The following is a 16,003-nucleotide window of genomic DNA, read 5'->3' as shown; positions in this document are numbered from 1 at the left end:
GTTTTTGTTAAATTGCTTTAGAGAGAAGGGTCAGTTCAGAAAGAATAATAAAGGGAAGACAAAATCAGTCTGCAATGGAAGATTGGATTAAGGATGTCCTGAGGAAGCAAGAGCAGGATAAGGGAGGATGGAAGCAGAGTCTGAGCATTGCTGGCCTTTAACAGGTCATGACAGCTTGTCAATGCTTCTCCAAAAGTATCCCTGGAACCTGACTTCTCTGATCTATCCCTACTCATCCTGCCTAAGCCTAGATTCTCTTCATCTCTTGCCTGGACAGTTAATTATCAGAGCCTTTTAACTGCTTTTTGCCACCAAAAATTCCCAACTCTAATCCACTCTCCCCGCTGCTGGCAGTTACTTTCCTAAGAAGCAGTATGGTTCCTTTCCATCTCCTGCCTAGAAATCCCTTTGGCTTCCTAGTTTAAAACCAGATAACTTTCTAACCTGTCCCTGCTGACACTGCCTGCCTCGCAGTCTCGGTGCTTGCTTCCATGAATGAGTACCTTGCCACACCAGGTGTCTTGCCCTCCCAGGAGAACCTGCCAGGGGCAGGCTTTGGCTGAGCAGTTAAGGAGAAGTTAAGGAGCATCAAGTGATGGCTCAATTACTTAGGCCCCTGCCACCCGTGTAAAGACCCAGAAGGAGTTTCTGACTTTGGCCTTGCTCAACCCTGACTGTTATTGGCATTTAGCAGAGTGAACTATCAGATGGAAGATCTTTCTCTCTCTCCCTCTTTTCCTATCTTTCTGCCATATAAATAAGAGAAGAGGAAAGAAAGGGAAGGGGAAAAGGGAGAGAAAAGGGAGGAGAGGTGAGGAAAGAGAAAGGAAGGGAAGGGAAGAAAAAGAACAAAGAAACAATCTTTCACAATTTCATGCCTGATATATGCTCTATTACCATGCTCCATCTTATAAATGCCTATTCATCTTCCAGGATCCAACTGCTACCTCCTAGGCGAAGACTTTCTTAAAAATAAGAGTCAATTGTTCATCTACTGTGGTCTTACAGCATTTTATATCTCTGTTCTAGCACTTACTATGTGGCATGATATTGCCATTTTTCTGTTTACCTCTCTCGGGTTGTAGGCATTTCAGGGAAAGGTGAGTTTATCTTCTCATTTTGACATTCATGGTACCCAACTGAGTACCTAGCATACATTGTGTATTATTGTTTTAAGTAGCTAGTAAGTACCTGTCCATTATACACAGATGTTCAATTAGTGTTTGCTGAATAAAGGAATAGGCAGATATCTGGGCAGATATAATAAATCCACAAAAATTAATTGCCTATAAACTTGTGATGGATGGCTAGAAAGTTAAAAAAATTATTAATAGTGGAACAAAAAACATATAGGGTATTAATTTTGTATTTTTAAATTGGCAAATAAAAACTGTACATCTATAGTATACAACCTGGTTTTTTTTAAAAGATTTATTTATTTATTTGAAAGTCAGAGTTACACAGAGAGAGGAGGAGAGGCTGAGAGAGAGAGAGGTCTTCCATCTGCTGGTTCACTCCCCCAGTTGGCTGCAACAGCCAGAGCTGCACTGATCCGAAGCCAGGAGATAGGAGCCAGGAGCTTCTTCCGGGTCTCCCACGCAGGGGCAGGGGCCCAAAGAGTTGGGCCATCTTCTACTGCTTTCCCAGGCCACAGCAGAGAGCTGAATCGGAAGTAGAGCAACTGGGACAAGAACCAGTGCCCATATGGGATGCTGGCACTGCAGGCAGTGGCTTTACCTGCTACGTCACAGCACCAGCCCCTAGAACCTGATCTTTTGAAATAGGTAGTATACACTGGAATGGCTAAATCAAGCATTACCTCATATACTTACCTTTTGTCGTTATGTGAAAGCATTTAAAATCTACTTCTTTATTTCATCATTTGTAAAATGTACCACTATATACACTAAGAAATAAAAATGCTGCCAGTTAAAGACTGGAACAGGCACTTCACAAAAGAGAATATTCAGTGGCTGGAAAAATATGAAAAAATAATCAATTTCCTTAGTCATTATGAAAACACAAAGCAAAACTAAAAAATGAAAATATTGTACAGGCATAACAGAGAAAATGAAAGCATCAGACTCTCATAACACAGCCAGGGGAGTACAGTTTACTACAATCATGTTCAGCATCTGTCAAAGCTTTATAAACCTTTACATCCTCTATGACACAATTCCACGTTAAGACATACAGGCTTGGGTCCAGCATTATGACACAGTAGGTTAAGCTGCTGCCTGCAATGATGGCATCCAATGATGGATGCTGGTTCAAGTCCTGGTTGCTCTACTTCCAATCCAGCTCCCTACTAATGTGCTTGGAAAAGTAGCACAAGATGGCTTGAATGCTTGTGCCCCGGCCACCCACGTTGGAGACCTATATGAAGTTCTAGGTTTCTGACTTTGGCCAGGTCCAGCACCAGCCATTGGAGCCTTTTGGGGAACAGATGGAAGATTTCTCTCTCTGAAACTGACTTTCAAATTAATTCAATAAATCTTAATATATATATATATATATATATATATATGGGCTTAGGTATTTATGTTTACTGAAAGATATGTACAAAAATGTTTTTAGGAACACTATTCATAATAGTAAAAAGTGGGAATTACTCAAATTCTCAAACTTGGTGATATGGATAAGTAAGCTGTGTTAAATTCTTACAGTGAATTACTGTACAGCAGTGAAGCATGTACTAAGGACCATACCATTTCCCAAACATAATGCCAAGCACAAGAAGTCAGACACAAAAGAATATCTGTGGTACATTTCCTTTAAAAATATAAATTTGTCTTTTTTAAAAAAAGATTTATTTATTATTTTGAAAGGCAGAGTTACAGAGAGGCAGAGGCAGAGAGAGAGAGGTCTTCCATCTGCTGGTTCACTCCCCAAATGGCTGTAATGGCTGAAATTGGGCCAATCTTAGCCAGGAGCCAGGAGCTTCTTCTGGGTCTCCACATGGGTGCAGGGGCTCAAGCAACTGGGCCATATTCTACTGCTTTCCCAGGCTACAGCAGAGAGCTGGATCAGAAGTGGAGCAGCCAGGAGGACTCAACCGGCATCCATATGGGATGCCAGCACTGCACTCGGTGGCTTTACCCACTATGCCACAGTGCCAGTCCCCCCAAAAATGTATTTTTTGTAAAAAATCCAAAACAGGTGAAATTAATCAATGATACTAAAAGTCAGAGTAGCAATTACCTTTAAACAGATTGTGTCTAAAAGGGAGCATGAAATGGTTCTTGGGCACTGATAATGTTTTGGTGTTTCATCTAGGTGATGATCATATGGGTGTATTCTCTTCGTGAAAACTCATTAAGAAACCTGCTTATGTTTATTGTTCCATATAAATGCTATCCTTCATTAAAAATTACACTAAAGGGGCCGGCACTGTGGTACAGTGGGTTAAAGCCCTGGCCTGAAGCACCAGCATCCCATATGGGCGCCGGTTCTAGTCCCGGCTGCTCCTCTTCCGATCCAGCTCTCTGCTGTGGCCTGGGAAAGCAGTAGAAGATGGCCCAATTGCTTGGGCCCCTACACCCATGTGGGAGATCCAGAAGAAGCTCCTGGCTCCTGGCTTCAGATTGACGCAGCTCCAGCCATTGTGGCCATCTGGGGAGTGAACATTCAATGGAATACCTCTCTCTCTCTCTCTCTCTCTCTCTCTGCTTCTCCTCTTTCTGTGTAACTCTGACTTTCAAATAAATAAATCTTTAAAAAACATTACGCTAAAAAGGCAAAATGGTGCTAATTAAACATTCTATTATTAGACATATCCCAATTTCACTGATTTAAAAATGTAAAAATGGGGCTGGTGCTGTGGCATAGCAGATAAAGCTGCTGCCTACAGCACTGGCATCCCACATGGGCAGCAGTTCGAGTCCTGGCTGCTCTAATTCTTTTTTTTTTTTAAAGATGTATTTATTTTACTTGAAAGTCACAGTTAACATACAATGAGAAGGAGAGGCAGAGAGAGAGAGAGAGAGAGAGGTCTTCCATCTTCTGGTTCACTCTCCAGATGGTCGCAATGGCTGGAGCTGTGCTGATCCAAAGCCAGGAGCCAGGAGCCTCCTCCAGGTCTCCCATGCAGGTGCAGGGGCCTAAGGCCTTGGGCAATCTTCTACTGTTTTCCCGGGCCATAATAGAAAACTGATTCGGAAGTTGGAGCAGCTGGGTCTCGAACCGGCACCCATATGGGATGCCGGCACTGAAGGTAGTAGCTTTACCCACTATGCCACAGCACCAGCCTCCTGCTCCACTTCTAATCCAGATCTCTGCTAATGTGCCTGGGAAAGCAGCAGAAGATGGCTTAGGAACTTGGGCCCCTGTATTTGCATGGGAGACCTGGAAGAAGCTCCTGGCTCCTGGCTTTGGATCTGCCCAGCTCGGGTCATTGTGGCCATTTGGGTAGTAAACCAGCGGATGGAAGATATCTCTCTCTCTCTCTCCATATCCCTGCCTTTCAAATAATATTTTTTAAAATGCAAAAAAAAAAAAAAGTTTTAGAGACATTGAAACATGGTATAAGTCAGGAAAAAGACATTCATTTTATAAAACCGTAGGTGCCAGCATTGTGGCGTGGCAGATAAAGCCACTTCCTGTAACACTGGAATGCTCATGGGCACTGGTTTGTGTCCTGGCTGCTCCACTTCTGATCCACTTCCCTGCTAATGGCTTGAGAAAAAGCAGTGTGGGATGGCCCAAGTGTTTGGGGCTGCTGCCACCCACATGGAGACCTGGAAGAAACTCCTAACTCCTGGCTTTGGCCTCGCCCAGCCCTGGCCATTGCAGCTATCTGAGGAGTGAACCAACAGGTAGAAAATCTCTCTGTCTCTGTCTCTGTCCCACTCTCCCTCTCTGTAATTCTGACTTTCAAATAAATAAATAAATAGATCTTAAATAAAATAAAGTCGTGTATGTGTAACAGCAGGTAGAGAACATAAATAAACAGGGAGCTAAATCACTGTCCTGATTTGGAAAACTACAGAGAATAAAGAAGACAATACTCTGAAAATTAATACATAATCTTAATGCATAACTCCTCACAGAATTATTTTTTTAAGATTTTTAAATTTATTTATGCATTTGAAAGGCAGGATGACAGAGAGGGAAAGATAGGAAGAGAGAGAGAGAGATTTTTCCATCTGCTGGTTCACTCCCTAAATGGCTGCAACAGTGGGGCCTGTGCCAGGCTGGAAGTAAGGGGCCCCAGACTCCATCTGGGTTTTACATGTGGGCAGCAGGGATCCAAGTACTTGTGCCATCATCTGCTACCTTCCCAGCACATTAGCAGGGAACTGGATAAGAAGCAGAGTAGCTGGGACTTGAACCAGCACTTCGTTATAGGATGTGGGCATCCCAAGAGGCTGCTTAATCAGCTGTACTATAACATCTATCTACCCTTGGGAATATTTTTACAATTTGGAAACTTGATGAGACAATTTATTTGAAAAATAAACCCACAAGAATTCCAAGGAATGTTTTTAAAGGAAAAATTAATGCAAAGGGTTGGCCCACCAAATCTTAAAAAGTACAGTGTAAACAATTATGATATTGTATTAAATATACAGAAGTGTCTGAATGAAACATATAATTAAAAATAGATTCAAACTGTCACATTAACATAATGAATGCCAAAGTTGAAGCTGAATCAGAACAGAGAAAGCACTCAAAATTTAGAAAGTATTGCAGAGAAACTGGATATCAGTATGGAAGAGTATAAGCTTAGGGCCACACTTCATCAAAGTTAATCAAGCAAAAAACAAGAAAATGGCCTGCATTTTGGCACAATAGCATCTCATATGAGGGCTGCATGAATTCCGGATGCTCCACTTCAGATCAAACTCCCTTCTAACATTCCTGGGAAAGCAGCAGAAGATAGCCCAAGTCCTTGGGCCCCTGCCATCCATGTGAGAGAACTGGATGGCATTCCAGGTTCCTAGCTTCCACCTGGCCCAGCCCTGGCCACTGTGGCCATTTGGGGAGTGAAGCAGTGGATAGAAAAATCCCTCTACCTCTTCTTTCTCTGAAGCTTTGCCTTTCGAGTAAAAAAATAAATCTTTTTTTTAAAGGAAAAAAATGAACATATTTAAAAATTAATACAGAATCCAATTAAAATGTGAACATGAAAGAATAACTGATAGTCTATTATCTAAATATATAAATAATTTATTAAAGTCTACTCATTAAACTTTGAATATTATGCAATTATGGGTTCGGTTTAAATTTAGGTTTAAGGTTAGAGCTAGAGTTATGGTTAGCCTTACTGTTAGGGTTAGGCTTAGGCTTAGGGCTAGGGCTAGGTTCAGCTTTAGTATTAGGGTTAGGGTTATGGTTAGCCTTAGTAGATACTTTGGGTAAAATATTGTCCCAGGAGTTATAAGAGGTAAAAGGTAAAGATAAATACATGAAATACACATGTATTTGCAGGCCAATATAGAAATACAGTGTAGATAGAAGTCCATAGCAAAATGTCAAAGGTTTTAAGTGTTATGAGAGAGGACCAGATAGAATGTTCTGGAATTTCGGAGGGAAAACCAACCTCTTAGGACTGGGGCCAGCAATGCTGAGGAGGAGCAGCACTGGGGAGATATCATGAACATGACTTGTATTGAATTGGGCCTTGAAAGATATATTACATTTGGGCAGAAAGATGTAGAATGAAGATGATTCACTCAGAAGCAATGATGTAAGACATGACATTGGAGGTAGAAAATGAAGGGTTATGTATAAAGAATGATAGGTGACTTTTGCCAGAGCACAGGGTAGCAATTAGAAGGGGAATTTAAGAATTAACACTGGAAAGTCAAGTTGACTATAGGTCATGGTTGAAGGATGAGGGTGTAAGGAGACTTGAATGCAGGCAGCTGAGTTGGTCTTTGTTCTGGAATCAAAGAAGAGCCACAAAGGTTTTTCAACAAAAGAATTCAGAGTCGGGGCCAGTGCTGTAGTCTAGTAAATTGAGCCCCTGCCTTTAGTGCCAGCATCCCATATGGGTGGCCAGTTAGTGTCCTGGCTGCTCCTGTTATAATCCAGCTCCCTGCTAATGGCCTAGGAAATCAGTGTAAGATGGTCTAAGTACTCGGGCCCCTGCACCCACGTAGGAGACCTAGAAGAAGCTCCTGGCTCCTGGCTTCAGATCAGCCCAGCTCGGCCCATTGCGGCCATTTGGGAAGTGAACCAATGGAGGAAAGATATCTCTCTCTCTCTCTTTCTCTCTGCCTCTGCCTCACTGTAACTCTGCCTTTCAAATAAATAAATAAATCTTTAAAAAATAAATAAGCAGAAGAAGGGGATCAGTGATACGGCACTGCGGGTTAGGCTGCTGCTTGCAACACATATCAAAATGCCTGTTCAAGTCCTGACTGTTCTGCTTTCTACTCAGCTCCCTGCTAATGTGCCTGGAAAAGCAATGGGTGATGGCCCAAGTGCCTGGGGGACCTAGATGGGATTCCTGGCCCCTGGCTTCAGTCTGGACCAGACCCAGCCCAAACCCCAGCTGTTGTGGTCAATTGGGAAATGAACCAGTGAATAAAGATCTCTCTCTCTCTCGATCTTTGTCTCTCTCTCTCTCTCTTTCTCTGTCACTCTGCCTTTCACATAAATAAATTTTTTAAAAATAAATAACAGAAGAAAAATAGGAATATTCTTTTGTTTGGAAGCTACCCTGAGTTATATCTATATTCCCTTTAGTAACTACCCTCTTCTAACTTCTCAAAGTATGACCTTATAAAAGTAATGCTCTCTCATAAAACCAGACCTTTCCTGCACTCTGCGACATGGTATGCATCTGACCTGTTTTTCCCAAACAGGGTTTCTTTGGCATGACTTCTGTGACCCAGTCCAGCATTAGATTCAAAGCTGCATTGCCCACTCCTCCTTCCTTGACCCCTGTTCACATAACACTGAGACTGTACCTCCCTTCTTGAAATTTTTCTTTTTCTTTTTTTTCTTTTTTTGACAGGCAGAGTGGACAGTGAGAGAGAGAGACAGAGAGAAAGGTCTTCCTTTGCCGTTGGTTCACCCTCCAATGGCCGCCGCGGCCGGCGCACTGCGGCCAGCGCACCATGCTGATCCGATGGCAGGAGCCAGGTACTTCTCCTGGTCTCCCATGGGGTGCAGGGCCCAAGCACTTGAGCCATCCTCCACTGCACTCCCGGGCCACAGCAGAGAGCTGGCATGGAAGAGGGGCAGCCAGGACAGAATCCGGCGCCCCAACCGGGACTAGAACCTGGTGTGCAGGCGCCGCAAGGCAGAGGATTAGCCTAGTGAGCCGCAGTGCCGGCCGAAATTCTTCTTTTTTGACTTAGCTCTAAGACACTGTACCTTCTGAGTTTCTTTATTATACGTCATAGTTGGTCTTTCTCCCTTTTCTCCCTGGTTTCTATTCTCCCCATCCCAAATCTAAGCATTCTAGAAGACTTTTTTTTAAATGATCTAGGTAATTTAATTTCTATTATCTTCTAGAAAGATTTTGATGTTAATATGCACCTGTTGTAACAAATTACATAAATCTCTCTGTATAATACTTAGTACATAATAAACATTAGCTGTTTTTATCATTGTTGCTACTATTTTTATCAGCTCAACCAACACTTAATAAGCCTGTTTTATGGCTCAGGCTTATGTAATAATTATTCAGAATACATATATATGCATATATAATATGGGGTGGTTGTGAGTCTCCACAATAAAACCACAAACTCTGAGGATGGATTAGCTTCAACCTCTTCTTAGTCAGCTTGTCCCTGGCACTCAGGTTCTACTGAACTGAATTCTGGAACATCGGTACCTTTGGTGAGTGGCAGGCCTCACATCATCGCTGAGACTGTGTCCTTGCACTTCCATCCTCCTGGTTTGCTCAGAATTTATCCCTTCTTCCTGTAAGCACAGTAAGAGTAGGGTCAATCCTGGAGCCCTGCCAGAGCACAGCCAAGGACCCTACAGGAGGCCATGGGCAGCCCCAGCACTGCAGACACTGGACTGGAGAATTACCGTGAGCTCCAGCCCTGCGTTCTCTATGCCGTTCTCCGCTGTGGACAGAGCAAGAGACTTTCTTCCACTGGCTTTCTCCATCCTCTCTTCTGAACTGAAAAACAAATTCAGGACGAAGGCTGAAAAACGGGTCATTCTGTCATGTAGGGCAAGAAAGAATATTTAGGACCAGTTACCCAAAAGAATCACAAAAACAGAAATGTTAGAAGGTCAGTTGATTTCTTTAAGAGCTAAGAATTAGGATGATTGGATGCATCATTTTAATATCATAAGTCATGAAATATTGGAGCTGTTTCCTATTGTTAATAGCTAAGGAAGGAGCATCAAGATAGGAGAAGAGAAGGGATGAGTGTGCTCTCCAGGCCCTAGGACCTGACCTACAGAGACCCTATTTGGTCCCTCAGAGGGAAGGTCATAGGTGTCTGCTCTTAAACTAGGATTGGCCCCAGTGAGTTGTGCTAAATAAGAAAGAAACAGAGGAAGACAGCTGGAAAATCTTGGACCCCAAAATATTGCTGAAAAAAAATTAACAAACCTTCAAGTTATTGACTGTAAGAAACCTACATTTAGAATAATTGGTATGAATATTAATGATCCTGAATAACAAAACCTTTAAAACCAAATTAATCAAGAAGCTTAAGCAAACATTTGAGCCTCAGAATAAGTAAACCTAATGCATAAGCATTCACATTTATAATCTAAGTTCATTCTGAGATGTTTCTTTACTTTGCAGAAAATTTCCCTCCCCATAGAACTATTTTTAAAAATGTGATCTCTTCAAGCATTAAACATACAATCTCATGAAACACAGAGACCCTATTTTTATTGTGTAAATTTGGCCCTTCCCATATAGGACCAGAATTACTTGAGTTTTGAGTTTAGCCTAAATAGGATCCATTAAGAAATTGGTTTAGCTGAGTATCTGCCCTCCCCTCCCCCACCCACCCCGGTACCCTTGCTTACCCCAGCTTGTGGGATTCCTAATGGCTCCTCAGGGAAGGACTGAAGGAAAAACAGAGTGGCAAGGGAGAACCAGCATGGGGGATGGGAGGCTCCTGTCATTGGTTGTTTTGTTTCTTGGGCCCTCCTTCTCTGTGCCTGCCCTTTCTCTTGGAGAGGAGGAGGGAAACTCTCAGGTTAAATATTTATATGTCTTTAAGACTATTTTGTAGAACTAAGAACTTTGCAGGAACTTCTCACAGACTCATCGGAGGAAGCATTCCTCATGACTGGGCTAGGCTTGGGTAGTGTGTTAAAGAAATGTTCAGAAAAAAAAGTCTCTGAGCTCCAAAACCCACCATCATTTTGTGCTAGAAAGACATTTTGTAGAAAAGAGCAGAAATAAAAGCTGTACATTATTCAATGCCAAACGACTGTTAGGAATTCTGTTGTTAACCCATTCAGTCATTTCTTCAGTACCCACTATTTCCCAAGCAACTGTTTTTGAGTGCTAAAGATGAAAAGATGAATGAAGCAGTGTCTCTGACAACAAAGAACTTACAAATCAGGAGGGAAGACTGACATATCGTGAACGCTTCACAGAGCTGGAACCCTTGCCCTGAGCCTGGAGTCTAGATAGGTAATGAAGGAAGCATTGACAGGGAAAAGGGTGTGCGCAGGGAAGAACACTACAAGACACAGAAGAGCAGCCCTTCCTGACCAGTTAAGCATGCTACAAAAGTTAAAGAATGGGGGAAAATTGCTGAGAAATGAATTAAAGAAAGATAGAAACAAATTTAAAAAAAAAGTTAAGGACAGGGGGATGTAAGAGCAGGACACAGAAATCAATCTGGAGTTGCAGTCAAGTACCGGGTAGACATGGACTTTGTAGGCTGAGCTACAAAGTCTGGGCTTTTTCTGGACAAAATGTAGAAGCAGGAGGAGAATGGATTGGAGATACTTCCCAGCAACACAGAGTCCTTCCAGTCAGGAGACAAAAGCAGTGGTTCAGGTGGTACACGGTAAGGCTCTAACCAAAGCAAACGAGGATAGACAGAAGCAAATGGATCTGTATTAGGACTTGGTGATTAACCGGTCATGGAGAGGATGAAGCAAAGAGGAGAAGATAAATCTGCAGAATTGGCCAAAATGTTCTTGTTCCTGCCATATTCTACCTTCCAGTAACACTTAGGTGAATGTCATTTCCATAACACCCAGTGTTCCCTTGCACCAAAAGACTTTGTTCATGGATGTTGTTCCCTCTGCCTCTAAGACCCTGACCCTATACATGGACCTAACAAATTCCTTCAAGTCCACCCTCTTCAATGAAGCTCTCCTTTGACTCCCTCCAACAGGACTTATAACCCCTGCCCTCTGCTCCTACCACAGCACATTGTTGCAGAACTCGACAGAAGACAGAGGACTCCAAATTTCACTTGTCTCCCACTTACTGTGATCTCCTCAGGCACAGGCTCTCTGTCTTGTTCATCTCTGTATCTCCAGGCTACAATCTGCCACAGTACCAGGCAATCAGTAAATATCTGTAAAATAAACGAAACCAACAATAACTCAGGATTCTGGCTTAGATTATTTAGTATGTAGACAATGATTCCAGTCATCAAAATGAGGACACATGTTTCTGTTTCCCTAGTTCCATGCGCGTGCGCACACACACACACACACACACACACACTTGCTTAATGCTATCTCATAAGATTACTATGGAAGTTACTTATTTAACAATATAGGAGAAACATTTTGGAAAATAGTAGATGGCTTTGCAATTGTAGGATGCTATTTGAAGCTCTTCAGGAAAATAAGACACCTATGTTCCAAGTAAATGTGATTACAGATATTTTTGAGCTAATCCCTGATTGTCATCTCTATATGACTGTGAAGTATATCTTGCTCACCGTATCCCACACCTTATTTCATTTTTACCTTAGATAATTGCCATTTTGGGGACCAGGTCCAAGCATCACGATAGGCACTTCCTAGTTTCCTGTCCAGGTAACATCATATCAGCGATCACAACTCTGTCTTCTCTCACCCACTTCCTTCTTTCTTTTCCTGAATAAGTGTAAAGAACCTCCTCTTCATCTTCTAATTGCAGACTACAACACTCTTCTCACCTTCCCAAGAGACCCAGGTTTCTTTTAAATGCAGATGTTGACATAAGCCAACTCCCAAGAGGAAGAGAAGGAAAAGAATTACCCTTACAGGTGCCTCCCCTCGGTTAACTGATTTGGACTCCACTGTTTGTTTTCTGTCATATCACTTCTAGGGGAGGTTGATAAACTGTCAAATTATGGGTCAGGAAGGACATGATTTACCCAGAATCAACAGCTAGTTAGTGATTCAGCCAATTCCAAATACTGAAACCATCACTTCTAGTTCTGAGCTGTTTCTTGGCTATGAATTTAAAGGTTAAGTATAGATGCCTGTTTCTGCATCACTTTATAGTCTTCCATAAGATTTTTCTATAATTTCACTGTTCGTCCTCATAATATTCCTGTAAGGCAAGCAAGTCAGTTACTAATCCTATTTTAAGTACAAAGGAAAACAGACTCAAAGAAGATGAGCAATTTATCTAAAGTCATAAAAGCTAATTAGGACAGAGCCGGGACCAGAGGCAGTTCTGGTCATATCCATGGATGCTGAACCTTATAATTGTGTTAAAGCTAGAAACAATTCTTGGAAAACAAGGTGACCAGCTACACACCCTTCTGGGAAAGAATTAGGGCAAAAGTAATGGATGATATCATTCTCCCTGCTTTTATCTCTCCTTTTTTTACTGGTAGAAGCAAGCAGAACTAGAGACAATATAGGACCTTCCAATTGTAGTCTTAATGGAATAGTTGGTATTTACTCATCCTGTTTTTTTATATACAAAAATAGTTTAAAGGCATTGCAGAGCAGCCAGTGGAGGAAGGACTTGAGGATAAATGATCCTTGAAAGAAGGGAAAACAAGAGCTGAGCTCCACATTCATCCTAGCTCTTTTCTTTCTTCTCCTTCTCCTTCTTCTTTTTTTTTTTTTTCTTAACTTGAGAAATGCCCTGCTTGTTTACAGCAAGTTCTTTTTTTTTTTTTATAAAGATTTATTTATTTATTTGAAAGTCAGAGTTACACAGAGAGACGAGAAGAGGTAGAGAGAGGTCTTCCATCTGCTGGTTCACTCCGCAATTGGCCACAATGGCCAGTGCTATGCCTATCCAAAGCCAGGAGCCAGGAGCTTCTTCCAGATCTCCCACACAGGTGCAAGGGCCTAAGCACTTGGGCCGTCTTCTACTGCTTTCCCAGGTTATAGCAGAGAGAGGGTTCAGAAGTGGAGCAGCCAGGACTCGAACCAGAGCCCATATGGGATGCCAACACTGCAGGCAGTGGCTTTACCAGCTATGCCACAGCACTGCCCCCAGCAAGTTCTTCAAGGCCCTAACCATCCTAAGCCCTGAAGTCTCATTTCTCTTTACTTTCTTATTTCTAAAAATGATTTCAAAACATTATTTATTTATTTTTATTATTTCAAAAGTAGAGACATAAAGAGAGAGATCTTCCATCTGTTGGTTCACTACCAAAATGCCTGCAACAACTAGTGCTGGACCAAAGCCAGGAGCCTGGAACTCTATCCAGGTCTCCGACATTGGTAGCAAGAATCCAAGTGCTTGAGCCATCAGTTGCTGCCTCACAGGTGCAAATTACCAGGAAAGTGAAGTTGGAAGTGGAGTGAAGACTCAAACCCAGGCACTGCGATGTGGGATGCTGTGTCCGAAATGAAGTTATTAATGCAGTTAATGCTGTGCCAAATGTAAGTGTGCTGGCTGTGTTTCTGTGGGTATTTTATTTTTCAAATCAAAATGCAGAGAAATAATACTCAATCTTACGAGGTTTAAGATACAGAAGGTCGAGTTTGGAGCAGTTATAATGGCTGCAATTTGAGGGGGGAAATCATACAAAGGGGGAAAAAAAAAAAAACCATGAAGAAGCAGCCCAAAAACCTACAACCAAATTTCCAAGTCATTGGCCAACTCATATAAGTTGTGTGTGCTCAAGATAAAACACTAATAAATTCATCCAAAAACTGAACAAACAAAATAAAATCTAAAAAAAAAAAAAATAGTGTTCAAAGTAGTTAGAGTGCCAATTAGAATGTTAAAGATGGTTCGAGTCCTAGCTGCTCTACTTCCGATCCAGCTCTCTGCTGTGGCCTGGCAAGGCAGTGGAGAATGGCCCAAGTCTTTGGGCCCCTGGGCCAGCGTGGGAAACCCAGAGAAGACTCCAGGCTCCTGGCTTCGGATCAGGCCAGCTTCAGCTGTTGGCAGCTGTCTGGAATGTGAACTAGTGGATGGAAGTCCTCTCTCTCTCTCTCTCTCTCTCTCTCTCTCTGTGTGTGTGTATGTGTGTGTTTGTGTGTGTGTGTCTGCCTCTCTGTAACTCTGCCTTTCAAATAAATAAATAAATAAATCTTAAAAAAAAAAAAAGACCTAGGAAGAGATTACAGCAGCTGCGTGGGTAAATTTGTTTCAAGCCCTACTGAGGGATGTGGACCTTAATAAATGCCTCAGGTTTTGACTGAGACTATAAAAGAAACATAGCCCAGTAATAGGAAACATCCCAGGAATTAAATCCATGCTCTAGGGAAACTCAAAACTGAACTGACCAGCACAATCAAGCCTAAATCAAAGCCTCAACAGGTTGAAGTTAATTCATTTTTGCTATATCTACCTGACAAGAGAAATGGTGACTCTCCTCAAGGATGTGTAACATCATTCAGAGCATCTACAGATTTTCATGTGCACTGTCCAGCATCTGATTTGACCTAACAAAACATTCTAAAAATAATAGGGCTGAATGACTAAAAACAAAGAGATAAAAAAACGACAACAGAAAGTAGGCACAAACCTGTGTTTCAGATGTTGGAGATGTCAGAAAAGGATGTGAAGATAACAATGAGGTGGGCATTTGGCCTGGCAGTTAAGATGCCCACATTCCATATCTGGATGCCTGGGTTTGATACTACCTCTGGCTTGTGATTCCATCTTCCTGCTAATGAAGATCTTGGGAGGCAGTGGTGATGGCTAAGTAATTGGGTTTCTGCCATCCACATGGGAGACCTGGGTTGGGATCCTGGCTTTCAGCCTCAGCCTGGCCCAGTCCCTGGCCACTGGGCCAGCAGATGGGGTTTTTCTCCCTCTCTCTGTTTCTGTGCTTGTCAAATAAATGAATACATAATCATTTTAAACTATGATTTCTGTACTCTGTGTGTGTCTGTCTCTCCTGCTGCCTTTCAAATAAATACATAAATAAATACTGAGGGGGAAAAAAAAAAGGAATGAGTCAAGTGGAAGTGCTAAAACTCAAAAACACGGTAATAGATATGAAGAATGGCTCTGACAGGCTCATTGATAGACTCAATTCAACCCAGGAAAGAACCAGTGAACTTCAAGCAAGTCAATAGGAATTACCCAAAATGCAATATAAACAGAAAAGGAGAAGGGGCAGAAAGCAGAATGGAGCCTTCAGAAGCTGTAGAATATCAAATAATCTAACAGATATGTAATTGGAATAACAGATAAAAGAGAGTAGGTGGAGCAGAAAAATATCTGAAGAAGGAATGGCTGATACTTTTCCAAAACTGATGAAAGATGCCAAATCACAGATCTAAGAATTTCAGAAAACCCAAAGCAAAATAAGTACCAGGACACATACACACCAAAAACAAAAAGTTGAAGGTAACCAAAGAGAAAAAAAAAAAAAAAAAAAACTCCATATATGGAAAACATCAAAAGACTTGCAAGAGACACTCCCCCCCCCCCACACAACTATAAGAATGAATCAGTAATCTAGAAGAAAGGAAAGAAAAAAAAACCCGCAAATAAAAATCTGAAAAAAGCCGGCGCCGTGGCTCAATAGGCTAATCCTCCACCTTGCGGCGCCGGCACACCGGGTTCTAGTCCCGGTTGGGGCGCCGGATTCTGTCCCGGTTGCCCCTCTTCCAGGCCAGCTCTCTGCTATGGCCAGGGAGTGCAGTGGAGGATGGCCCAGGTGCTTGGGCCCTGCACCCCATGGGA

At 42.1% G+C, this 16,003-nt stretch overlaps 1 protein-coding gene across 5 annotated transcripts in view; it reads right to left on the bottom strand.

Moving 5' to 3' along the window:
- Nucleotides 1-12,073, bottom strand: part of SLC28A2 (solute carrier family 28 member 2) — a 35,788-nt gene extending 23,715 nt beyond the window's left edge. For 2 of the 5 annotated variants that reach the window (XR_016217201.1, XM_070053273.2), the window contains exons 1-4: nt 11,875-12,073; nt 11,385-11,474; nt 8,995-9,088; nt 8,792-8,880 (exon numbers count right to left, since the gene is read on the bottom strand). Coding sequence is in view for 3 of the 5 variants with exons in the window: in XM_070053273.2 (XP_069909374.1) it covers nt 8,792-8,880; nt 8,995-9,088; nt 11,385-11,422 (221 nt within the window). In the remaining 2 variants the exon portion in view is untranslated. 5 annotated transcript variants of the gene reach the window in all.
- Between the last annotated feature and the right edge of the window lie 3,930 nt (nt 12,074-16,003).

Source organism: Oryctolagus cuniculus, chromosome 12, assembly GCF_051225735.1.
Source record: "Oryctolagus cuniculus isolate XC-2025 breed Fujian yellow rabbit chromosome 12, ASM5122573v1, whole genome shotgun sequence".
Classification (NCBI taxonomy): Eukaryota; Metazoa; Chordata; class Mammalia; order Lagomorpha; family Leporidae; genus Oryctolagus; species Oryctolagus cuniculus.
The sequence above is the reverse complement of the archived record's forward strand: the minus strand, read 5'-3'. Positions and strand labels throughout refer to the sequence as shown.